Source organism: Humulus lupulus, chromosome 6 (genome assembly GCF_963169125.1).
Source record: "Humulus lupulus chromosome 6, drHumLupu1.1, whole genome shotgun sequence".
In the NCBI taxonomy this organism is placed as follows: Eukaryota; Viridiplantae; Streptophyta; class Magnoliopsida; order Rosales; family Cannabaceae; genus Humulus; species Humulus lupulus.
In genome coordinates this window covers 112,793,574-112,819,868 of record NC_084798.1, presented here as the reverse complement: position 1 = coordinate 112,819,868, position 26,295 = coordinate 112,793,574, and the positions used below count along the sequence as shown (strand labels likewise).

Here is a 26,295-nt window from a genome sequence, read left to right as displayed (position 1 = left end):
TAGAAACTTATTATTGAAACCGTGGAACCGGTGGGATCATAAAAGTTTGTGAGAGTTCAGGACAAATAAACATCAACCAAAAAAACGTGAAAGCAACTTAAAAATTACACAAAAACAGAAAAAAGACAACCGTAAAAATTTTAAAAATTAAAAAAAAAATTATCCCTAAAACTGCAATTTCTTAGCGGAATTAGGTATATAATGTAAAAATCTCAATATATATTTCATTTAGATAACATTTGCAATAGTCCACAATTAGGTATCCAGTCACAAAGAGGACTAAAAACACCAAATAGGGAAGCAAAAGCTTTTGACTGATTATTAATGTCCAAGAGATTTAAACTTTCGAGGGATTATAAGGTAACTCATTTGGAAAATGAAATATTACCTCAATAAGAAGACGCGAATCACTCATAAATATTACCTGATTAAGAACTTTATGTCAAGTTTGATAACAATAATCATAAAAATAAAAAATAAAATTGTTTAGAGTATGTGCTGTACCTGTCTTGAAGCTGTTTAGTATGCTTTATTCTCCAATTTACTGGTCGCAGGCAATGTATATGTATATATATTTATATATATATATACAAAAATATATATTTATAATATCTGCTGTTCAAAAAAAAATTATGATGTTCCACGGTGAACTTTCAAGAAATCAACTCCATAAAAATCAGCCTTCATTTTTTAGCTGGATCCGTCAAGCAGGAGTTTAGTACACATTATTTAAGTACAACATCTCTCTTGAAATGATTCCTTCTTCAAGCATCAACACATTGGAATAATTTCATTAAAATAACAAAATAATTAAAGATGGCGACATGCACAACTATAAAAGTTGCAAACTCAAAATAAAATTCAAAATGAAGGCCCTCTATGTTCAATGGCATACATCTTTCCTTAGCCAAAAAGCATTTGCGTACATAAGCTTTTCCCAATGAGTGTGGCTCAAAGTCGCTTTCTATTTATGCATGCTGTCTTCGATATTAAGAATGGCAACATGCAGCTTATGGATCTAAAAGAGTTTGCCCGGCTGCGTTCCGCTTCTCATCATTGCACAGAATTCTGAATAGTTGATTCTACCATCCTGTTAAACCAGAAGACAGTAAGAAAATCGCATTGTAATTTACAAAGTTGAAGTGCAACTGCAATGAAAGATTGGCTTACATTATCTGTATCCACTTCCGAAATTATTTCCTTGATTGTAGCTTCATCACCCATACCGTAATCTTTCATTGCTGTTTCTAGTTCATCTCTAGTGATAAACCTGTAAAATATCACAAGTTATATATCATGGAATGTCGATTAGTTTCAACAAAATAAATGCAAAGATACAAGATCCTGATAGGCCACCCTTGACCTACGTGTATACCAGGAAGGATAGGAGCATAAAGAATGACAAGTCAGCAGAGAATGAGCAGAGTTAGTTAGAAGGGGTTTTGTTAGGTGTGAGGGGATACACTATAGAGCCTGTAAGCCTTAGAATAAATAGTGTTTGGATAGTATTGTGAGTGTTGTCCAATTGCTGAAAGTTTACTTGTATTTGGAGAGAACCAAGCTCTCGAACTCTTGGGTATTCAATGAAAAGGCTGGCTGTTTGATTCTATTTTGTCTACTGTTTATGTTCTATTGTTTTACTATATCATTCAGTGATTACATACCATAGTGGAATCAGAGCACAGATCTAACATGGGACCAAAGGGAAATGCTCACTTGGAAGTGATGGAGGAGAAGCTAGAGGAGGTTCAATCAGAGTTTCGAAGGGAGATGTCTGAGATCCGAGCAGAGGTGTATCAATTTCCACAAGAGTTGGACTCGCTTAGAACTGATATACAGAGAATTCTAGGATTGGAGAAGAAGGTCGATTACCTTATTGGTCACATGACTCAAACACTGCAAGCTTCAAATCAGATGGGAGCTGGCGGAACAAGTCCGGTGGAAGATCGGCATCGTCAGGCAGTCGACGACGATAGTTCATCATATCAAATGTTAATGGGTGATCCGACGACGACCCACCCTCCTCCGGTGACATCGATGGGTTCTCCATTACCTCCGATGGATTCGCAGGGGGGACGTGATTTCAGACCGCCATGGATGGAACTGCCATTGTTTTCGGGAGAGAACCCCGATGGGTGGATATTTAGAGTTAAACGGTATTTTCTGTTGAATAGGCTCACAAAGGCCCATATGCTTGAGGCGGCCATTATCGGGTTAGAGAGGGATGCCCTAACTTGGTTCCAATGGGAACATCAAAGGCGACCTATCACTTCCTGGGTCATGTTGAAGCACCTCCTGTTGTTGCAATTCCGAGTTGTATCGGTAGGGTCCACGGCAGAGGAGCTATTATCGGCGCGACAAGAGACATCGGTGAGAGCATACTAGATTAAATGGGAGGCTCTGGCGTCTAGGGTGGTCGGAGTTCCTAAACACATCCTTGAGGGAAGTTTCATCAAGGGTTTGAAGGAGGAGATCAAAGGGCCACTACATGTGTTGCAACCAACGGGCCTAGCCCATATAATGGAAACGACCCGACGAATTGAGGAGGGTCATCTATTGGTAGGGTTGGGCCTCCATCAAAAAGGGGGAAACACTAGGGCTACTCCCAGCCCACTCACAATACTAAGGAACACACCTACAGCCACTTCGTCGAGGAGTTCGAACGTGGCTTTTACAGGCAACTCTGGGCAGCAAACAGGGAACACGATGAACACGACGGGGATCCAAACTAATGCACCCATACTGAGAAGGTTGACTGAAGGAGAATACCAAGACAAGAAAGCCCGTGGGGTCTGTTTTAAATGTGACAAAAGGTCTCATTGAGGGCATGTATGTGAGCAAAAAGCTTTGCAAGTGATGCTGGTCACCGATGACATAGACGGGTCAGAAAATCATGATTCTCCCCCACCCGGCCCTGATTCGAGTATAGACTGAGGAGCAACTAGCTATGTTGTCAATGAACTACTTAGTGGGCATATCGTTAGCTCATACAATGAAGATATTAGGGTCAATTGCCAAGCACCCACTGACAATAATCATCGATAGTGGGGCAACCCATAACTTTATTTCTAAGGAATTAGTAGAGGCAGCTTAGATTCCAATTACAGCAACCACGGCCTATGGAGTGTTATTGGGGGCTGGCGGTAGGGTGAGAACAGAGGGCATTTGTGCTAACGTTGTGCTGGATTTGGGGTCCTTGCAAGTGATAACAGATTTCCTACCATTGGAATTGGGTGGTGTCGATGCAATTCTGGGAATTAAGTGGTTAGGAACGCTGAGAAATATGCAGGTAAATTGGAGAATGGTTATGAAATTTGAATGAGGGGTTCCTGGATTACACTACAAGGTGATCCTAGTTTGTGTAAATCTCAAATCTCTCTAAAGGCCTTGATTCACTCAGTACAACAAAAAGGGTGGGGCTATTGGATTCGGCTAAGGGCTTTGGCAGTCACTCAGGATACGGTTCAGACCGAGATGTCGTAAGAGGTTGTGGGGCTATTACAGAAACATGACTCAATTTTTCATATGCCAATCGGATTACCTCCAAAACGATCATCGGAACATCATATTACCTTGAAGGAAGCGGCGGGTCCAATTTCTGTTCGACCTTATCGATACGCACAAGTACAAAGGGGTGAGATAAAGTGGTTACTGGCAGAGATGTTGCAAGCGGGAATAGTACGCCAAGCACAAGCCCTTTTTTCGCCCGGTGCTCTTGGTGAAGAAAAAATATGGAAGTTGGAGATTTTTTGTGGACTACAGCAGTAATCAGAGAAACCATTGCTGATAAATTTCCCATCCCGGTTATTGAGAAGCTCCTTGATGAACTATACGGGGCGCAAGTATTCTCTAAATTGGACCTTAAGTTGGGGTACCACCAAATAAGGGTGGTAGCAAAGGATGTAGAAAAGACGGCTTTCAAAACACACGAAGGGCACTACGAATTTTTGGTGATGCCATTTGGCCTTACCAACGCACCAGCCACTTTTCAAGCCTTGATGAACGAAATATTTCGCGAATTTTCGTCTGATTTTTTTTTGACAACACTCTCATTTATAGTGCAACCATGGAGCAGCATTTGGAAATGGTCTTAAATCGCCTCAGCCAGCATCAGCTATATGCAAATAAAAAGAAATGTTTATTTGCACAATCGAAGCTTGAATACCTGGGACACATCGTTTCAACGACTATTATAGGAAATTTGTCAGAGGATATGGGCTGTTGGCCCGACCTTTAATATATCAATTAAAAAATGATGCATTTAGTTGGAGCAAGGAGGCACAGGAAGCGTTTATGAAGCTGAAGCAATCCATGTGCAAAGTCCTAGTTCTAGCCTTACCAAAATTTTCACAATCTTGGGGCTGTTTTGATGCAACAGCAATGCCCAATAGCTTATTTCAGCAAGGCTTAATCATCCTGAGTTCGTTGTATATCAGTTTATGAGCGAGAGCTCATGGCAATGGTGCTCGCTATACAAAAATGGTGCCCTTATTTGTTGGGACGCAAGTTCATCGTTTGGACTGATCAAAGGAGTCTAAGGTATTTACTTGAGCAAAGAGTGGTAGCAACAGAACACCAGAAGTGGCTAACAAAATTACTGGGATATGATTTCCAAATACAGTACAGACCGGGACTGGAGAACAAAGTTGCTGATGCACTATCAAGAGTTCATCAGGTTTTGGATTGCCAAGAAATTTCGGTTCCCAACCTGATTTCTATTCCATATTTGCAAAACCATGTTGCTACTGATCCTATGCTGTCCAAGATAATACAATAGATTCAAGCAGGGAAGGCGTGTTCAGGTTACTCCTTCAATCAAGGTTCTTTGAAATTTAAGGGCAGGTTGCTTATTCCATCTTCTTCACCTTTCATACCACTATTGTTACAAGAGTATCATGGAAGTAGTGTGGGAGGTCATGCAGGGGCTTTTCGAACATTTCAAAGGGTGGCTGCGGACCTATATTGGCAGGGAATGAGGAGAGATATACAGAATTTTGTAGTTGAATGTCACACATGCCAGCAAAACAAATATTTGACTCAATCCCCAGCTGGTTTGCTACAGCCCCTGCCTATACCGGAGCAAGTATGGGATGATATATATTTTATAGAAAGACTTCCAAAATCTAATGGATTTGATTCCATCCTTCTTGTGGTTGATCGGTTATCAAAATATGGGCATTTTGTACCGCTTCGGCATCCATATACTGCAGCCACAGTAACTTCAGTTTTTGTTAAGGAAGTGGTCAAGCTTCATGGCATCCCAAGATCCATTGTGTCGGATAGGGATAAAAAAAAATTCAACCTTTTTTGGAAAGAGTTTTTCAAGTTACAAGGAACAATGCTTAAGCATAGCTCAGCCTACCATCCACAAACAAATGGCCTAACCGAGGTGGTCAATAGGTGTTTGGAAATGTATCTTCACTGCTTTGTGAGTTCTAAACCATCACAATGGGTAAAATGGTTGGCGTGGGCAGAGTATTGGAACAACACTTCTTATCACTCTTCAGCTGATATGACGCCTTTCAAAGCCTTGTACAATAGGGATCCACCACCACTAATTCGGTTCAAAGGAGGTCAAACGATTGTTTCTGCTGTTGAACAAAATTTACAGGCTCGTGATGAGATTTTGGACTTGTTAAAACTAAATCTATAGTGTGCCCAGCAAAAAAAGAAACACTAGACAGACAAGAAAAGGAGGGACATCGAGTATGAGGTTGGGGATAGAGTTTACGTGAAACTCAAGCCATAGACGTTGGCGAGGCATCGTAATCAAAAGTTGGGCTCTTTGTTTTTTTGGGCCATTTCAGATTTTGTCCAAGGCGGGGGCTACTGCTTACAAGCTACAGTTACCAGAAGATGCAAAAATACATCCTGTCTTTCATGTATTATAATCAGGCCAGCTTTGGGTCCTCACAAAACATTGACCTATCTTCCAAGGAATTAACAACAGAACTTGAATGGCTCCTGGAACCTGAAGCTATTTTGGATGTGAGACCACGCACACACAAGGAACAACCTCAGGCATTAATTAAATGGATGCACCTGCTCGAGTTTGAGGCTACCTGGGAGAAGTTCACCACAATTCAACAGTAGTTCCCAAGTTTCCACCTTGAGGACAAGGTGCGTGTTTAGGCGAGGGATAATGATAGGCCACCCTTGACCTACGTGTATGCCAAGAAGGATATGAGCAAAAAGAATGACAAGTCAGCAGAGAATGAGCAGAGTTAGTTAGAAGGGGTTTTGTTGGGTGTGAGGGGATACACGATGAGCAAAGTTAGTTAGAAGGAGTTAGTCTAAGGCCTGTAAGCCTTAGAATAAATAGTGTTTGGATAGTATTGTGAGGGTTGTCCAACTGTTGAAAGTTTACTTGTATTTGGAGAGAACCAAGCTCTAGAACTCTTGGGTATTCAATGAAAAGGAACTCTTGGGTATTCAATGAAAAGGCTGGCTGTTTGATTCTATTTTGTCTACTGTTCTATTGTTTTACTATATCATTCTGTGCTTAAATACCAGATCCACAGCGGAAACACTAGAAGATTTCCTTTTTTGTGTTTGTGTTCTGATTGTTAAGATTGATAATAGCCAACAATAAACCCAATGCTGAAAGTTAATGGATTATCCAGTCTTCTTTTAAGATTTTTGAGTCAAATAGTCATACAAACTCATGAAGTGATCCAGTTCCAGTATGTATTGAACTAGTAGTACAAGTTAATTGCTTTAAGATTTCATGCTTTCATGAATTTTTGTATCAAACTGATAAACTGAACAGCATAAAACTGGAAATTCTTTCAGCAAGAGAGAAAATTAAAAAAAGAAATACCCGCTGTTGTCCTTGTCAAAAAATTGAAAAGCTTTGTAAAGATGTTCTTCTCTCTCTAGCCTGTGTCTATGCATTGTAGCCGTTATAAATTCTATGTAGTCAATTGTTCCATTCCCATCCACATCAGCCTGAAAAGGGGGAAAATGAAGAGTTAGCTCAAAATGTAAAAGAAATACAGCCAACTATTTCATACTTAGAATATGATAAAATATCATACAGCTTCCATGAGTTGTTTCACTTCAGCCTCCGTAAGTTTAGAACCTAGTCGGGCCAATCCTGACTTCAGCTCATCATAGGTGATAGTGCCACTATTGTCAGTGTCTATGTTGGTAAACATTGATTTCAGCCCTTGGATTTCTTCTTCGGACAGATTTTCTGCAATAACCTGAAATCCATTCATTATCAACTCTGTTAGAAGGGTACACTATTTGCCTAAATGGTTTTTCACCTTAGATTTTTAACAGGCGTACCTTCAAAGCAAGTTTTTTCAGCTTATTCATTGCCCTGAATTGCTTCATCCTAGAAAGAACCGCACTGTCAATGGGTTTGTCCGAAGCTTCTCCACCTTCTCTTAGCCAGGGATGTTCTACACCAAACCATAACTCAGGTTTCAATTTAAGAGAATTGTACCATAAATATGAAGTATGTTTCTACATATATGACATATAATGATGGGACTAAAGGAAGAATGTCATTTGAATGACAGCTTCAGTGTCCTATTGAAGAACTTGTGTTCCAAAAATAGGTGTACTTAAAACAGGAAAAGATACAAAAATCTAGATTTTCGGTTGATTGTAGTAGAGTGTCCAACATCAAATAGATATGAGGATATGAACCAACATAAAAGACCATGGGTTACTCCAATCATCACCAATTAATTTTGACATAGAACCCCATGTGTCTTACCAAACCCCTACTCTATACCAATGTAACCTTTCCTCCAACTCTCTAAAACTTTCACCTACAATCTAACCATCATCCCTCTATGAACCCCATGTGTCTTACCTATAAAATTGAAAATATCACCTACTGTCTTGTAATAACCAAGGCAAGACACTTAATATGCAACACTTCAATGTTTCATGATGTTGTAAACTACTGTACACTGAGTTGCAATGAGAGATTGTACCTAAAACCTGAGCCGAGGTAATTCGTTTTTTAGGATCCTGAGTCAACATCTTCCGAACCAAGTCTTTGGCACTGCCAGAAATAGAAGGCCAGGGTTGACTATCAAAGTCAATTTCGCCCTGCAATATGGCATCAAAGATCCCCTTCTCTGTTTCTGTAAGCCACAGACAATAAAATTCATTATCTCACTGAAATGATTTCTTTATAAAGAAAACAGAAATTAACTTAGAAAAGCTATTAGATGTAGATGTTCAACTCTGTTGAGCAAAAATAAATAGAGAAAAATATTTTACCAGCCCAAAATGGAGGTACACCACTGAGTAAAATATACAGCATAACTCCTGCACTCCAAACATCTATTTCTTTTCCGTATCTGCGCCTCAGTACTTCGGGAGCAACATAGTAAGCACTCCCAACAATATCCCGATACACCTTACCTGGCAAGAGTTCATTAGCAGAAGAAGATATCAACAGTGGTATTATGAAGGAAAGCATAAGAGTTCAAAGGTATATTTATTGAAATTAAACATACGTTAATTTACAGACTAAAGTAAGTAGCACATGCGTTTTTCATGGAGTATGCACAATGTGCAGATAGATCTATTACATGGTTCCTGCTAGATGTTAAGAAAACAAAATATTTTGCATCTTAGAATGATAATGGACTTCCAATTGCATATTGTGCTGAGAAAATATTATCTGTTCTGGAGACTAACTGCTCCTGACATAGTTCATTGAAATCGGACTACAACTACTTAGAAATTATGATGAGAACAAACAAATGTTGATAATGTTCTGCATATGCAATGTGGCTCAAATCAAAGACAAGCCTAAAAAATTACATTCACTGCACAGATTACAAATTACCTATCAATCAATTTATTGCCAACTAAAGTTGCTTCAAGTAAACGAAATTCATCAGCTGAACCATAATCAATATTTCCAAGGAAAATTTTGCTTACTCTTCTCTCCACTTTTTTAAATTTGCCAGAGCTCAGCATTGAGAAAAATTCTTATAACATCCACATAGGATTAGGATCATATCATGTCAAATGCATTCTTCAAGCAAGAAAAATCTAAAGAACAACTAGCTTAGAGTCAAAAACTATGCACATACTTCAGCTAACTACTCTTACCCTTTTAGTTCTAACATCATTGGGAACCACATAAGCGATGCTCATCCAAACAATCACCAAAGACAAGATAAAGTACATACCTTCTTCAATGAACACAGACAACCCAAAATCCGTTGCTTTCAAAAGGGCATTTTCCTCCTTACTAGACAGCAAGAAATTTTCTGGTTTAAGGTCTCTATGCATAACCCCCATGAAATGACAGTTATGGACAACTTTAACAATTGCCCTGCATATAGAAGCAGCAGCCCTTTCACTATAGTGGCCCTTTGCAATAATCCGATCAAAGAGCTCACCACCAGCACAAAGCTCCATAACTAAATGAACCGATTGCTTGTCCTCATAAGCTCCTTTAAACTCAACAATGTTTGGTTGGCCACTCAAATGCTGCATAATATGAATTTCTCTCTTCATATCCTCTTTATCATTCTTGCTAACCAGTTTTCTCTTCGATATGGATTTGCAAGCAAATTGGCGACCAGTTGAATTCTCAGTACAGAGATAAGTCACACCAAACTGACCTCTACCCAATTCTTTTCCAATGGAGTAGAACTGCTTAACATCCTCAAATGGCTTCCCCAAAATTGTATCAGACCTCATAACGTGTTTTGGGCTTCTGGCAGAAACATAAGGCTTATAGCCAGGTTGAGGCTCTGAATTGGCCGCCGCCGGACGCTTTTCCGGCAATTGGTGAGTTTGTTGAGCTTGTTGGGTCTTGGATTGGTGGACAATTGGCTCGTTGGGCTTCTGGTAGGGAACCCCACCACCACCTCCTCCTCCTCCTCCTTCTGATCTGTAACCATTATACTGTGGACCCAAGCCTCTGCTTTTGCTTGCACAACAACCCATTTATGAGTCAAAAGTAGAAAACAAATTAAGCAATTTGGATAATAAAACACTTAATGAATCTTCAATTGGACACAAACCCAGGTAATAATTTGGAAACAGTAGTCAGAGTATACTGAGTTTCAGAAAAAAGGGTTTAGAAAAAGTAGAGATTTTTGGATCAGAAATCCAATAAGCTTAAAAGTAAGGAATAAGTTGATTGAAGGGGAAAAAAATACAACAACCCAGATGCAGATTTGGACTGAAGAGGAACGTGATAAAGAAGCAAAGTTTGGTTGGGATTGGAGGAATTATAGTAGAAAAATGAAACTAACAGTGTGATTTGGTTTGGTTTGGTAAGTTTTGTCTTCAACTGAAGGAGGCTTTGAGAAAAGTCTGAAATGAGAAAATGGATTAGCACAGAAGTTGGTCAACTGTTGAATTAAGTGGAAACGTTGAACTTTTCTGGCTACGAAGAAAAAGAGAGGCAGTGGGGGAATGTTTTATAGTTAAATGCTTGCAGCCTATACACTAGACAGTGCTTATCGGAACAACAAAGTGGTCAAGTTTCGTGTTTTTCTTTACTTTTCTTATATAAACTTTATTGTGTATGGATTTGGATACAGTTGGGTTTTCCTTTCTAGTGCTTAAAGCAAGCGATCTTTCAAGGAGTAAGAGAAAAAAATTTTAAAAAATATTGTCACTTTGAGTGTTATTTTCCCATGATGTAATAATAATATTTTCTTTTTTTAATATCCCTAGCCTATCTTCATGCCAAAACTTTTGGTTCCAACTTTGTTAACATTTGGATGGAAAAGCAAAAATCACTCTTCGATTTCGTACAACGTGCCTTATCAAGTTTGTTTGCTCTAATTTTCTTCTTTTTTTTTTTTAAAGGTTTGCTCAATAAACTTTTGTCGTAGCGAATTTGTAGTTTTTTTAAAATATACTGAATAGCCAATTTATAGTTTTTAAAATAGAAGCAGTAGGGAAACCAATTTTTTTTTTTAAATAGTAATACTCTCACATTTAAAAAAATAATTTTTTATTTAATTAATTAAAAATTTGATAATTAAATATAAAACAGTGTTTAATAACTCTATTATTATTTATTATTTTTAAAAATTTTAATTAAAATTTATTAAATTTTAAAAATAACTTTTTTTCACTTTCAAAATTTTTTAAACCGTATTTTACTTTTGTTTTTTTCCTTCTCTTCTTCAAATTAATACCTCATTTTATATTGTTAAACAAAAAATAAAAATAAAAGTTATCAAACATATTTTTATTTTTTAAGAATAAAGAAACAAAAATAAAAATAATCTTTCCATTTTTGTGTTTAAAAAATTAAAAAACAAAAATTTTACCAAACACAACAATACATGTAAAAAAATCTATTTGAACGAGAGTGATGAATTAGTAGAAAATACATGGCAGCAAAACGGCTCTGTATCTGCATCCTCGTTTACCGATAATATTGTGACCACTGCTCTTAAGCATTGGAATAGAGTTTCTTTTCGGCAGCATCAGAAGGCTATCAAAAAGACAGGAAAAAAAAAGGGGGGGAACTCAGTACAGTGGATATTGCTCTTAAACATGAGTCTTGGGAGAAATATAGCAAACTAGAAAAGGATCAAGATACTCTCTATTACAAACAGGAGAAATATTGGGATGCTCGTTCCAAGCATAGTTGGTTGAAACTTGGTGACAAAAACACTGCTTATTTCCACTGTAGTGCTACATGTCGCAAGCGCAAAAATCACATTGAGAGGCTTACCAATGCTTTAGGCCTTATGGTTGAGGGACAACAAGATATTTCTTTGATTTTCCAGGATTATTTCAGCCAGCCTTTTGCCTCAGATCAACTTAATGAAGTGGCTACTTCTTGTGTTCTGAATGCCATCCCAAATAAAGTTTCAAGCCAAATGAATATCAGCTCATCAAGTCTTTCACTGTGGATGAGGTAAAGTATGCTCTTTTTCAAATGAATCCTAATACTAGCCCTGGGGAAGATGGTTTGAGTGCTGGCTTTTATTAGAAAATTATGGGACACCATTGGCATTGATGTTAGTAGGTTTTGCTTAGATTTTCTTAATGGTGATTGTGATCTTCAAAGCATCAACAAAACTCTCATTGCTCTCATTTCGAAAGTCAATGATTTGACTAGTCCCACTGAATTCAGGCCTATAAGCCTTTGCAATGTAATTTACAAAATCATTGCAAAAGTTATGACCAACAAATTACGAGATCTCCTTGGTACTATCATTTTGAAAGAACAAAGTGCCTTTATTCCTTGGAGACTTATAACAGATAATGCAATGATAGGTTTTGAATGTGTTAACGCTCTCAAGCGCATCTCTAGCAAATCTGGTGCCCTTGCTTTAAAGCTTGACATGTCTAAAGCTTACGATCGCGTTGAGTGGCCTTTCTTATGCAGTATTATGAGAAAATCGAGCTTCCATGAGAACTGGATTAAGAAGATATATGCTTGTATCTCTACTGTCTAGTATTCAGTCATTGTTAATGGAGAAATCATTGGTCTCATCTCTCCTGAACATGGTCTCAGACAAGGTGACCCACTCTCCCCTTGTTTGTTCTTATTGTGTGTTGAAGGGTTATCTGCACTAGTTAAAAGGGACTGTGACTCGGGTATACTCTCTAGCACCACTTGTGGTGGATCTGGCCCCTCCGTATCTCACCTATTTTTTGCAGATGACAGTTTATTGCTTTTCAAAGCATCTATGGCAGCTCGCTCTCTATTTAAGGAAATCCTTGGTTGGTATAGTCAAGCATCTGGTTAGATGGTTACCTAGATTCCAAGGGGTGAAGGCCTTTTGTCTATGTCTCCCCGCATCCTTCCCATTGATGCAAAGGTTGACTCTCTCCGCCTCCTCTCAAGTGAGCGGAATGTTCACCTGATGAGTCAATCCTTCATAAAGGAAGAAGCAGAGGACATTGTGTTTATCCCTCTGACTAACTCAGATAGAAGAGATCTTCTTGTTTGACATCATGACAGCTCAGGTTACTATTCAGTTTGAAGTGGTTACTGGAAAGCTTCTCGTGTTTATGGTTTGGGTCAAGCTGAATCTTCACAAGGCCTGATGGAGAAGATTGTGGTCACTTTGTCTGCCTCCAAAAATTAAAATTTTCATATGGAAAGCTTCTCATAATTGTCCTCCAACCTTGTGGAATCTTCATCAGCGTGATATGGATGTGGAGGAAACCTGTCCCTGTTGTTTGAGAGGTCCAGAGACAAGTTTCCATGCCATATGGGATGTTTGGGGCTGGCCTCGGTGTGAGAACGGGTTTGTTCTAATATTAGCCTTCTCCCTTTTCGACATATGGATATCTATGAATTCATGTTGGAACTCTTTGAATCCCTGTGTAATATTGATTTGGAAAGAATGCTTACTATTCTATGGAGATTATGGTTTCGTAAAAACAAGTTTGTTAATATAGGTATTCTGTTAAATGATGAGATGGTGTCCCACTGGGCTCTTGACTACTTAAATCGTTACCATTGTGCTAATAGTACCAACAGCAAAAATGGCCACTAACCACACAACCACAAAGACTCAATGGTGGAAGGCTCCTCCTCCTCATCTCCTGAAAGTCAACACTAACGCAGCCATCTCTCCCCCATGATAAAAAGGTGGGTTTGGGCATGCTTGTTAGAGATCACTAAAATATTGTCATTGCCTCAGCTATTTGGCCTTTCCTAGCTTCATTCTCTCTTGCCATTGTCGAAGCTTTGGGAATCCTGAAGAGTCTTCAGCTCTGCAAAAGGTTGGATTTCTTACAGATTATTATGGAATCAGATTGTCTTCAAGTGGTTCATGTTATTAAAAGCAATACCATTGATTAATCGTACCTTGGTTACATAATTAGGGATATCATTGAAATTTGTAACGAGAATATTGTTGTATCATTCAATTATTGTCCTATAGTTGCAAATATTGTGGCGCATTCCTTAGCTAAGCTTGCTCTGTCTGAGGAAGATCATATGCTATGGCACTCTGGGCACCCCTATTGTATTAACTCTTGTATTCAAGTTGATAGTCAATATCAATGATATCCCATTGGCACTCTTTTTCCCTTTTGAGTTTTTTTCCCATAGTGTTGTACCCCAAAAAATATGAGCTGAATTACTCAGCACAGGGTATAGCTGGCAAACAAGCGTATGATGAAAGCATATAGATAGAGCATATTGCTAACTCTGTAGTGAGCAGTTCGAGTCAAACTTGAAAGCTTACGATAGTCAGATAGTTGTTAGATCACCTCTTGATTCGAAAACTTAGTTTGAGATGCGCGAGAGCTAGATCACCTTCGTGAAACTCTGAACATGGCCTGTGTCAGTTCAGGTTAGTCCTTCGACACCTTGCTCGAAGGAAGTGTTCAGCTCGCGGAAGCCTGATCATGACACATATTAAAGGATCCCAAAAGACTCACATATTCTTTATACGTCATTAATGATCAGATAGTATTTTGTATTTATTACCCGATATTATGGGCATAGAATCAATAAGCATTAATGTATTTATGTAAATGGGATGTTATCCAAAAATGTATGTTACCATATTTATGTATTAAGGAACGGTTACCCAACCCTGTCCAGGCATAATTCCTATAAATACCAAGGGAGAATGGACAATAGAGGGGATCAACATTTTTGTATACTAAAACTCTGGTGAAATTGTCACATACAATTTCACGGTGAGAAACAAAAAGATTAATAACAGTGGCTCGTGGACTAGGTGGATTTTAACCACTGAACCACGTAAAAAGTGTGGGAAGGTTCTTGATATTTCTTACTTGTCCAATTACGGTTTAGCAAAAGTCTAATATCTCTATTTTCGAATTTATTAATTCACTGTTGTCGAAAACTCGCGTCAACACATAGGGTTTTACTCTTGAGGGTTTTAATGAGTCCAAGACTTTCTCAAAAAAAAAAAAAAGTATATGTTCCCTTGGCACTATTTTTCCCTTATATTAGTTTGGTGTTGAGCACCAAATGCCTTTTTATAATATTGTTTAGATTTATTTATAATAAAAACATTAACCTTTTACATTTAGGTTTTAAAGCTCAAATTTTTTGTATTTAAATTTCCCACTTCTTAAAAAGTTAACATCGTTAGTCTTTTTCACTTTTACATTCAATTTTTGTGTTAAAAGCTAGAATTTTGTGACAAAAATTCCTAACTTATACATCATTTTGCACTTAGGTCTCCAACTTTAAATTTTGGTATTAATTATATATAACATATAAATAATAAAAGCAATATAATAATATATTTTTTTGATTTATTTAATTGTGAATTTTAAAAAAATCAATAATTTATCTTTAAATTTTTTGAAGAATTTATTATAATTATCAAAATTATCATAAATTATATTAACAACTATTTATTGCAAATTATGCTAAAAATATGTCTTATAAAAATAAAATTTACTTATTTTTTAGACATTATAATAAATCTCATATATTTACAAATTCAAAACAGTTGTGAAATATATATTTTTTTTCAATAAATTTGAAGCTATCTTTGCTTGGAGAAAAACAAGTTAATGCTAAAATTTAAAGTTGGGGACCTAAATGCAAAATAATGTGCAAGTTGGGTATTTTTTCCATATAATCCTAATTTTTTAAGAGATAAATTAGATGGAAAAATAAAAAAGGACTAAGGGTCAGTTTGGTATAGTTGTGTGTGGGAAAAAGCAGTTGTAGTTGTGTTGTGGGGAAAAGCAACTGTAGCTGTGTTGTGGGGAAAAGTTACTGAGTGTTTGATAAATTACAGATTTTAAAGTGTTGTGAGTTGGAAAAGTCGTATTAGTATGCCATATTTGTTTTATTTTATTAAATAAAACAAACTCACATGTTTAAATTAAATATGTTTTTGATAAGAGACTAATAAACTGATCATAAACAAAAATATTATATTATATAATTTATATTATTGTGTATATATTATAACTAGTCGATATAGCTAGCTAAAATTTGAATTGTAATAATAATGGTATTATAATCTTATTACAAATATATAAATTTTAAGTTATCTCAAAACTCTCATTTTTTATATCTTTAATTATTTTCCTTTTTTTTCCTAAAACATTCAATTGATATGTTTTTGATAAATTATAATTTAAAAATACTATGAGATACAAAAATAATTGTACAATGTATTGTAAACTCTATATTAAAATGGTTTGTTAATGTTGATTCTCTTTTTCGCTGTCAACTTAATCTAAAAGATTAAAGGAAAAACAAAGAAAGAACACAAGATTTTACGTGGTTCTGGTTGTAAAATAACCCTAGTCCACGAGTCTTTGTTATTTAGTGAGGTTGAAGCTTGTTGTAGCAAGCTTCAATGGTGGTTCTCAAGCAGCATATATATTGCACTGAGTTACATAATTTATCTCTCTAAAAATCGAACTCTTTACAAGAAGATACCCCTACCTTATTTATAGAGGCTGGGGTCAGTAATGTTAATCATCTTTCATTAATATCAGATTCCACCCTCTTGGGGTATTACTGTTAAGTTAATACAAAAATGGTCGTGCTAAAATAAAGACTATGGCCCATGCGGATTCTACGGGGCTCATTGCAGAAAGTCACACACCAACTTTATGGGGAACATATTTGTGACTGTCAGGGTGTGGCGCATGTTTGCCCTTGTTAGGCAGCGTTGTAGGAAATGTCGATTGTCGAGTGCACAAACTCGACACCACTAATTGAGGCTCACCAAAAGTTGTCAGATGATCCTCTCGAGGCCCACACCCGTAGAGACTGACATCTGGCATCAATTTCGGGCCCGAGGACCGGAGTCCTGGACTTGGAGAATGGCTGAGTGAGAAGGGCCCCTCGGGGTGTGACCTTACCTGGAGACATCCTCTCCCCGAGGGAATACCTTGGGGCATGGCCTCACCTGGAGATATCCATGCTTTGGAGACTGGCTCGGGACGTGGCCTTACTTGGAGACATCCTCGCCTTGAGGGAAGACCTCGGGGTGTGGCCTCACCTGGAAACATCCACGACTTGGTTGGACTAGACTTCATCAAGGAACTCGCACCCTGAGGACTTCATGGTCTGTCGTTGGTTACTCTTAATTGCCACGTGTCGGACGACCAAAACACGAACAATAGTTAATTATTTAATAAATATAAACTATAAAAATATTTTTTGAACAAAAAAAAAATTTAAGAATCAAATATTGTTTATTTTATTATAATATTAATTTATTTTAAATAATTTTATCTTGATTAATCTATAATAAATAAGTTTATTGCAAAAAAAAATTCAAAAAGCTATTTTCAGAAAAAGCCAAAAGTTGGGTTTTGCCTGCTGTAGCTTTTGCAAAAATTATTCAATAAGTTGTTTTCTGATTGCTTACCAAACACCATTATTGCACAGCTTTTAGATTTTTTAAAAACGGTCCCAAACAGGGCCTAACAATATTATTTTGTTAAGAGGTTAGGAATTTAAAATATAAAAAATTTAAAGTTGGTGACCTAAGTACAAAAAATGGGTTAATTTAGGATTTTTTATTGCAAATAAGCCTATTATTTGGAATACTATATTTGATGGTGAATAAATAAATCCAATCACTATTTGTATTTTCTTTTATAATAATCATTATAAATATATCATCAATATTTTAAAAACATTTATAGGGTGTATTCTTATAAAATTTGTTAATTTTGCATGGCACCAAATTTAATTACAAAGTTCTTAGTCGTCAAATTTATTTACTTTTGATTATAAACCACATGTATAGTAATTGATGATATATATGTTGACTGCTTTTTCGCTATTATCTAATTAAATAATAGCTTAAAGAAAATACAAGAAGAACACAAAGATTTTACGTGGTTCAGGTTATTAATTAACCCTAGTATTTGAGTCACTTGTATTAGGATTTGGGAAGCTCGGGGGTCTCAAGCTTATATGGAGTTCATGCAACATTTTTGTAATGCACAGAATACAATAGTAGAGAAAATGAATTAGGGATCCTTTACAAAGTGTGTCCTAGCCCTAATTATAGATGGTTGAGGACAATTAATTCCCTTAATGGGGATTTAATACAAACATTCTCCCCCTTAATGAGATCTTAACATCTAATAATTACTGTAACGTCCCAAATTTGCTAATAAGGCTTAGTACCTTGATTAGCGTGTCGGGAGGGAAATAATTTATTTAATTATGTTAATACATGGATTAAATGATTATGTGATTAGAAATGCATGTTAGATTAATTAAATATGCATGTGTGCCTATTTTGGTTAGTAGGGGCATAATTGTAATTTTGGCTCATTGAGAGCATAAATGTAAATTATATATATGTTATGCTTGATACCACAAGATTGTGGTTATGTATTTGTGATGTGTGATCTGAGACAGTCCTGGGGAGTGGAATAGCGAAATAGTCACAACGGGGTCGAATACCCGGCTCGGGGTGAGCCTAGGGGTATTTTGGGAACATAGTTTGTGTTCGGGATTTACCAGGTAACGGGTAGCGATTTAGTGATTGTTTAAGTATGTCGGGATTTAATGGAGATTTATAGAAACACTCGAGGAATTAGCGGGATGTGGCAAATTACAGGATTTCCCTTGGAGGTATTAAGTGGCAAGGCTAGATTTTAGGGTTAATTTGGTCAATATGGAGGGTGAGGATGGGTTGGATTTATCTTAGACTCTAGAGTTAATCAGAAGGAAATAGAAGGAACACTTATAATTTCTTAGGCTTCACTTTCTCTCTCGCAGCTCTCTCCCTCTCTTTGGTGTGTTGGAGGTGTTGATGAATTCTTGAGGAGTTTGGCTAAAGAATTGAAGAATTGGAGACTTAAAGTGCTTGAGGATTAGCTTAGGTCGAATTTTCTGTGAGGTAAGGGTTTCAAGTTAATGTTTTTCTGTTTAATTCTGCTGGGAACTAAGAGCTTGCATGAGGGTTGGACTTAAGATTGAGTTTGAGTGTTGGTGAGGATTTGGAATGATTTATGTGGTTGTTATGATGCCTAGGCTGTGTGGATGAGGATTCTAGACTTAATTCTAAGATTGGATGTTATTTAGGGTGTGATTTGGTGGTTTAGGCTCAGGGGAAAACGCAGAAAATGGTGGGATTTCTGGGTTTTGAGGCTCGAGCTGCGGCCCTATTCATCAGGTGGCGTGACTCGCTTGAACACAGAGGCTTGGGGCCCTCGAAATTTTTCCCAGGCTGAGGCACGCCGCCGGTCATGTCCCTTTTATGAGAGCCCAAGGCTCTCTGACTTGAGTGCTCTGCGACCCTTAAGAGGGCTGGGTTGTGGCTCAAATAGGCAATGTTGCCAATTGAATGTTTTAGGCTCGAGAACCCAAATGTTAAGGCTCAGGAATGATTCTACTACCCAATTTAGTATAATTCAAGGTTTCGAAGGCTAGAATTATATTATGAAGTTCTTAATTGGTTAGAGATTGATGGATATCTATTTGTTATGGCGTTGTGACTAGGTTTTACGTTAAAGCTCAGGTTTAGGGGATCGTGCTCATGATCGCGTTAATCTGTTAGCTCGAGACACAGGTAAGAAAACTATTGGTGCCCGAAGAGCAAGGCATGGCCCTATTATTTGTGTTTCAGGGTGTGGCCCATATATTTGTGTTTAATGTATGTGTGAATACTTGTAAATATTATGCCATGTTGTGCATGCTTATGAAAGAACGGCAAAGGGCCGAGAGCAGCGAAGGCCAAGAACGGCAAAGGCCGGGGTCAGTGTTAAGCACGCTGAGTGCAAGCCGCTAGGGCGAGACCCTCTAGGGTGTTGTTTCCACCCGCTCAGTGAAGACCGCAAACCTAGTGCCTGGTAAAGCACTTAGGTCAACAAAGGGCGCTATATGTTTAATTTGTTGTCTGTTTGAACTGTTTAATTACTGAATTGAATTGTATATGTTATGCGTTGATTTTTCTTACTGGGCTTCGATTCACGGGTGCTCTATGGTGTAGGTAAGGGCAAGGGAAATGTCGATCAGCCATAAGTTGGAGAGTCTAGAGCGGTGTGTACATGTTCGGTCTACATGGCTGCCACTTGCCAAGGTTGTTTGAGGAATTTACTGTAGATGGCTGATTTTGTCGCTTAGGTCGACTATATTAACATTTTGAGTTGTAAAACATTTTCAAACAGTATTTTGAGATCCCAAATGTATAACTTTTATGATTTTAGTGAATGTCCAAATCCAACTTATTTAATGTTATTAAATAAGTTTTTATTTTAATTTAATCACACTTTCAACCTAAAACCTCGATTAGCGAGCTAATGACACATTTATAAATCACATGGTAACAACTCTAAGGTAGTAGGGTGTTACAATTACACATTCTCATAGTTAAGAAACTGGTGGGCCCAAGCGTATTGCACAGGGTCCCTTTTACAAGGTTACAATCCACAAATTTTTTTGGGGTAACACACCCCTAACATTATTAGGGGGTAGATGCACGTTTTCCCATGTCAAGCAGTGTTGTGAGACATCCTGCTTGTCGCATGTACAAACTCGACACCAGGACTTGGGTAACAATAACATGTTAGATAGCTGCTTGTGGTCCAGGGACACTATGCTTGACACCTGGTACTACATTCCAGGCCCCGAGGATGGTCCTTGCAGACTCGAATGATTTGAATGGAAAGGACCTGGAGGACATCGTAATCATAGTCCTCGGGACGTAGTCCTCCTCGAGGAAATACTTCTCCGTAGGCGATGCACGATTAGCATGGGTAAGACCTTCCTTCCGAGGAGATCTAGACGAACTCAGAGGGCTTCATTACCTTCCATGAAGCTCAATTAATTCCTTAATGACTGCCATATGTCACTTAGAGAAAACACAGACATCATTTTCCCCCCAAGTCTTCACTCGTCCTCAGACAGTGGAGACTTAGACTTAGAGGAGTAATTTCGAGAGACGTGTTCGGGGGGAGACATTTGGATTTATCGAGGCATAGCACCTACCAAAAGGTAATGCCACATGCTGACTCCCTATTGTTGGGCCCATCAATCGGTGCCATTTAATGAGGAGTCTTTTCTGTGCCCAAGACCTCCAATTCGTACCTAAGACGTCCTTTCGTTCTGTACCCAAGGCATCATTTTCCCATGCTATGATCACGATCTGCGCCTTTATATTTGTGGTCGTTGGTACTCAAGTTCCTACTCCACAAGTGATCAACGATTGTGGAGGAATAGCTTCTACTCTAAGTTCTTGAGTATAAAACTCGAAATTTGGCTTTCTTTTCCATTCACACCAACATTTGAAATTCTCGCAAACCAGAGCTCTAAAAACCTCTTGTCAAGAATAAACCCTTAAACCCAGAAATTTTGTGATCCTAGAAGGTTGGAGAGAATCGAGTTACTTCTGGGTTAATCGTACAAAGTACCTTTGCATTCATACACGGTACAACACCTACAAACCTCTGGGTTAATCATACAAAGTACCTTCGCGTTCATTCATCTCAGGTAAGTTTTTACTTTCTCTTTCCTGTTTGGATGATCTTGAGGTGTTGTCGGTTTTTGAGGCTCTTAGGATTTTAGGATTTAGAGGTCATAAAAACCTCCTTTACTGTCCTTATAGGTCCATGCTAGTGTCAAAACTGGCCGAAATGGACCATTTAGGCTCTTTTACATTTTTTTCCCATTCTGGGCATTCAAACAAAATCTGGAAAATTCACAAATTCCGACGAAATTCTTGAGTTCCGATGGTGTTCTCCGGGAGCCAATCTAGGGTTCTGAGGACTTAGAATTCCTTTTCTCCTCCACTCCCAGAGTAATTTTCTTAGGGGTTCTAGTATTTTGGCCCACTTCCTTTCGATCAAAATGCTAACTTCTTCGTTTTGTTTTAGATGTTCGAGGAGCTCTATCAACTTCATCCACAAGGCTTTTATGCATTTGTCTAGGAGATCTTAGCAATGGCCCATGAAGGTGAGCAGAGGCCAGAGAGGAGGAGAGCACTAGCCCTGGATCAGAACTAGGCAATAGTATTAAGGGAAGAGCCTTCGTCGGTGAAGAGGCCAGCTCATCGAGGCGCCTTGGAGGAGGAAGTGACAAGGTTCCCATCAACACCCTCTGCGTTATGAGGCTGATGGATTTGAGGTAGAGCAGCTTTCGAGCAAGCTAAAGCACTGCGGGGCCTTGGATCAGATCATAAACCATTACAGGATTGACAGGGACATCCTTGTTTGCCTGCCCCGAGACATGGAGTGAGCACATTGGAGTGTGAACGACCTCGGGGCCTGGAGCGATTCTCACCTCCAAGCAGGGGTGGCGCTACCCCTCCACTAATATTTCGTGGACTTCTTGAAGTTCATGGGCATCGCCTTGTTCCAACTGTCCTTGAGTGGGTATTGAGTCTTCGTAGGCTTGTACATCCTGTACCGGAGGAGGAACTGACCCGTGCCTTCTCCAGCCGAAATTTTGTACGTGTATAGTTTTTGGGCTTGCCTCAGGAAGAAACATGGTGACAGGTACTATACCTTGATGAAGTACACCAAACCAAACTTTGTGTACAAGGCTCCCTGCCACAACGAGAACCACACATAAGACTACAAGGACCATTACTTCTTCACAAATGGTTTCCAGGGTTGGTAAGTGTCTCAGCTTTCTTTTGACTTGTCCTCCAACACCAGTTATCTTCTCGTACTTAGGAATTTTCTCTTGTTAGGTCCTTTCCGTTGAACATTATACGACAAAGCGTACGACAATTGTAACGCCCTCCTAATCCAAGACCGTTACACTATGTACTTAAAATTGTGTCAGACCTGCTAATTAGGTCATTTGGCTTAAATCGTGTAACTAAGGTTAGCGACAAGGGTTAGGGTTAAAAAATTTGGTCAAGAATTGACTTTTATTCCAAAAGTGTTATATAACATGGGATCCCAAAATATTACAACTCAACGGTTAAAAAGTGTAAATACATATCAGAAGTTACATCAGCCGACCTAAACGACAAAACAGGGCTACAACCCTAGTTCCTCTAAGATAACCCTGGTCGTTATGGTCGAGCTGCCGCATATGTACACGCCGCCACCGATTTTGCACTTCAGCCTCTTCTTTGAGTTTCGCTAGATTGGGCCTGGATGCATTACCAATCTCAACCTGTCAAGCCTGTAATCTTGTAAGAGCTTTCTTTATCAATATTAAGAAATTCCCCAGGTTCCATCTTCTTAATTCTGGAGCTGTCCTATCCAGATTTAGGGAAAGTCTCGGGCTAGAAGGCATTGGGGAATGATTGTGCCAAGCTTTTCTGACCACGTCCACAAGGGTGCCTTAACCAAAATTCATGGAACCAGAAAGGGAGCCTTCAAGGACTAGGGTCTGGATCAGTGGAGATAAGTAAAGGATTTGGATCTGATTTTGCTCTAACGAGATGACTGGTCAAGCTTTCCCTTTCCCTTACCTGCACCACAAATCACCTGTGAGCCGAGGCTTAGTAAGAAAACATAACGTGCAACAACAGAGAATATAACTTCAAAATAACCATCCAAAATAATCAACAACATTAATTCATAGCTAATGTTATTTAAGTTCAATCATATGATCAATGGATCACCCTGGGGCCGTTGCCCTATTCAGTTGGATTTTAAGCCAACTCTCGGGCCTATGCCCTAGCTACATGACCATAGAGTAACCTGGGGCCTCGCCCTTAGCTCTGTCTCACTAGCCATAGCGCTAGCCCAACCCCCGTGGTTCACCTTCAACCTTAGAGTCAATCAACGCTCTGTCTCACTAGCCATAGAGCTAGCCCAATCCCCGTGGTTCACCTTTGACCTTAGAGTCAATCAACGTAATAGTACATTGCTGGTTTAGACCAATGCCTCTCGACCAGCGCACAACATGCTATTGTCGTCCTTGACTCATAAGTCAAGCCCTGATCCAGGATTACATATCTTACTTATATAAAACATATGTGGATAGGCACATCCCGACAAATTAAGCACATATTCATGCTAATCATATAATCCCATCGAATAACAATTTTAATAATACTAAGCATATTCATATAACGGGGCCACATGCCCTAACCATAGAATTCACATAACGAATATAAGCACTTAGGCATCTAACAACAAGCATTTAAAACAATAACCTAACATAACCAATCCTGGGGCCCAAGCCCTAATCATATTAATATACAACAGACGGGCCAAGCCCTAATCACATACAACACGTTCTGGTGCAATTTTCTTACCTTAGGTCCAAGCGAGTGTAAATAAGAGCGACCCTCGAGCACGATCCCGTTTCTGAACCCCTAGCGATACCCTAAGTCACAACCATAAAATAGGATTCTATTACTATCGAGTGATCAAAAGCTTCTGGACTAAGTCCTAGCCTCTGGGACCTCGGGTTCCACCAAACCGGGTAGTGGAAACAATCTCGAGCCCCTAAGGTTAAGTTCCCGCGCTCAAAACCTTCTAGGGGTCCAAAAACCCCTTAAGAGTCACGGCCCTATGCCCTTATGCCACGGCCCGCCTCCAATTAGAGGCCCAGCCTCCCCAACCAGAAAACATGCGTCGCAGCCCAGCCATAGTGGCACCGTAACCCACCCTCATCCTTGGTTCCCATCTGTTCTAGAGGGTCGCGACATACCAAGAACAGAGCCGCGACCTGACCCCTTCGAATCCAAAAAAACCTCCATTTTCAACAGCCAAATCTCAACCAAATTAACCCAAAATCATCCCTATAACATAATTTAACTATCACAATAGTTATAATATGTTCCCAGCAATAAAACCCAACAAAAAGAAAAACCTCATCAAAACTCAAATTCAATCCATAAGCTAAAAGGGTTCAAGAACATCTTTAAAAAAGCCAAGAAACTCATAATTTAATGGCCAAAATCATAATTCAAAGCTTACCTCAATCTCTGTTTGAATCCACAAGCTAATACTGAGCTAATCTTCGAGTCTAGAGCTCCAATTTGTGATTTCTAGTAAAAAATCCCCTTGATTTCCAATGGTTTAGCTAGAGAGAGTCTTGAGAAAAGAAAAGAGTGAGCTGAGAGAAAAAGTGTGTCGGTTTAGGTAGCTCCCAAAGTGTTCTACTATTTTGTCTTTTGTCCCTTAAGTGACTAAGTTAACCCCAAGGCTTGGGGTACCAAAAACGTCCCCGAGGGCAAAATGGTAAATTTCCCCAACATTCCCTCCTAGACTCTCTAACTTCAAATATATCTCTAATTATTTATTTTCATAACCTGTTAACCCAATTAAATGTCTATTGCCCAAAATACCCCTTGACTCGCCCCGAGTCGGGTATTGGGTCCCGTTGTGACTTTCCCGCTAACTTGCTCCCTAGGATCGCCTCATGTCGAATAGTTCAAATAAACCCACATAATAATGTGGTCTCTCACATATATGCACACAGATACACATTTATGCCCGCAACAGGCCAAATTACCAAAGTCACCCTTCTAATAAGAAGCGGCCCACATGCATATTTAATATCCCTAAATATGCACATTTAATCATATTATCATATAATTCACATATTTACAACTAATATAGAAATTAAACACATATTTCCACATATTGCCATCCCGACCCCCTAATCAATGCCCTAAGCCTTATTAGGTATTTTTTGGACGTTACAACAATCACTTGCAAGAGATGAAGAGCATTCCGGAGGCGGAGATGGAACTCAGCTTCCTGGTGACAAAGGAAAATTTTTGAGCTGTTGGACTTCTTCAGGAGGGCCAACACATCAGCAACATCGACCTTACCCAATTCTGGAACTCCAAGCAAGCCCGGGAAGAGGCATCTCGCCACATCAATTATGTAGATGGATTGGCTCGCTTCGAATATGCTCAAGTTGTCCGAGCATCAGAAGAAGTTCGGGAGGACCAAGAGCTTGAAGAAGAGCTCCAGGTAGGGATAGGGTCTTCATCCATTGACCAAGGTAAATCCCAAATCATAGTGTATGCTGCTAGACAAGTAGGAGACGGGGTAAGTCCCAAGCACCTGTGGCCTTCTCCGTCACTTCTCCAGTGTGTGCTCACATCCTATCGCCACTGGACCACGGAGGAGTTCCAAGACTATGAAGACTTGATCGAAATCTACCTCCACCATCCAAATAGAAAGTTGCCCCCACAAGGCTTCGTGCCATTGGACAATGTTACATCTTTCTTCTCGAGGTGGTTTCGCCAATATGAAACTAACACTACCTAGGAGATGGGTAGGTTAATGAGGGAATTTTCCCACTACTTTCTTCATCCGGATGAGCCATTTAGTGGTGGGCCTTCCAAGGAGGTCACGTGCTCTTGACTTATCTTTTTATCTTCTTGGCTGTTAACACTTATCTTCCATATGGTTTTATAGACACTAGCTGTTTTATCCTTTTCCTGATCAAATGGGCTAGGTTGATTCCATTCGGGCCAAAAGACAAAG

General features: G+C 38.8%; 1 protein-coding gene across 1 annotated transcript; it reads right to left on the bottom strand.

Annotated features, from left to right (window-relative positions):
- Positions 1–651: 651 nt before the first annotated feature.
- LOC133782445 (calcium-dependent protein kinase 2-like) lies at positions 652–10,486 on the bottom strand. Its single transcript, XM_062221756.1, has 8 exons — positions 9,165–10,486; positions 8,242–8,385; positions 7,950–8,102; positions 7,291–7,406; positions 7,038–7,205; positions 6,821–6,948; positions 1,171–1,270; positions 652–1,090 (listed from the first exon to the last, which is right to left on the bottom strand). The coding sequence occupies exons 1-8, from the start codon at positions 9,928–9,930 to the stop codon at positions 1,019–1,021; spliced, it is 1,647 nt and encodes a 548-aa protein (XP_062077740.1). The 5' UTR covers positions 9,931–10,486; the 3' UTR covers positions 652–1,018.
- Between the last annotated feature and the right edge of the window lie 15,809 nt (positions 10,487–26,295).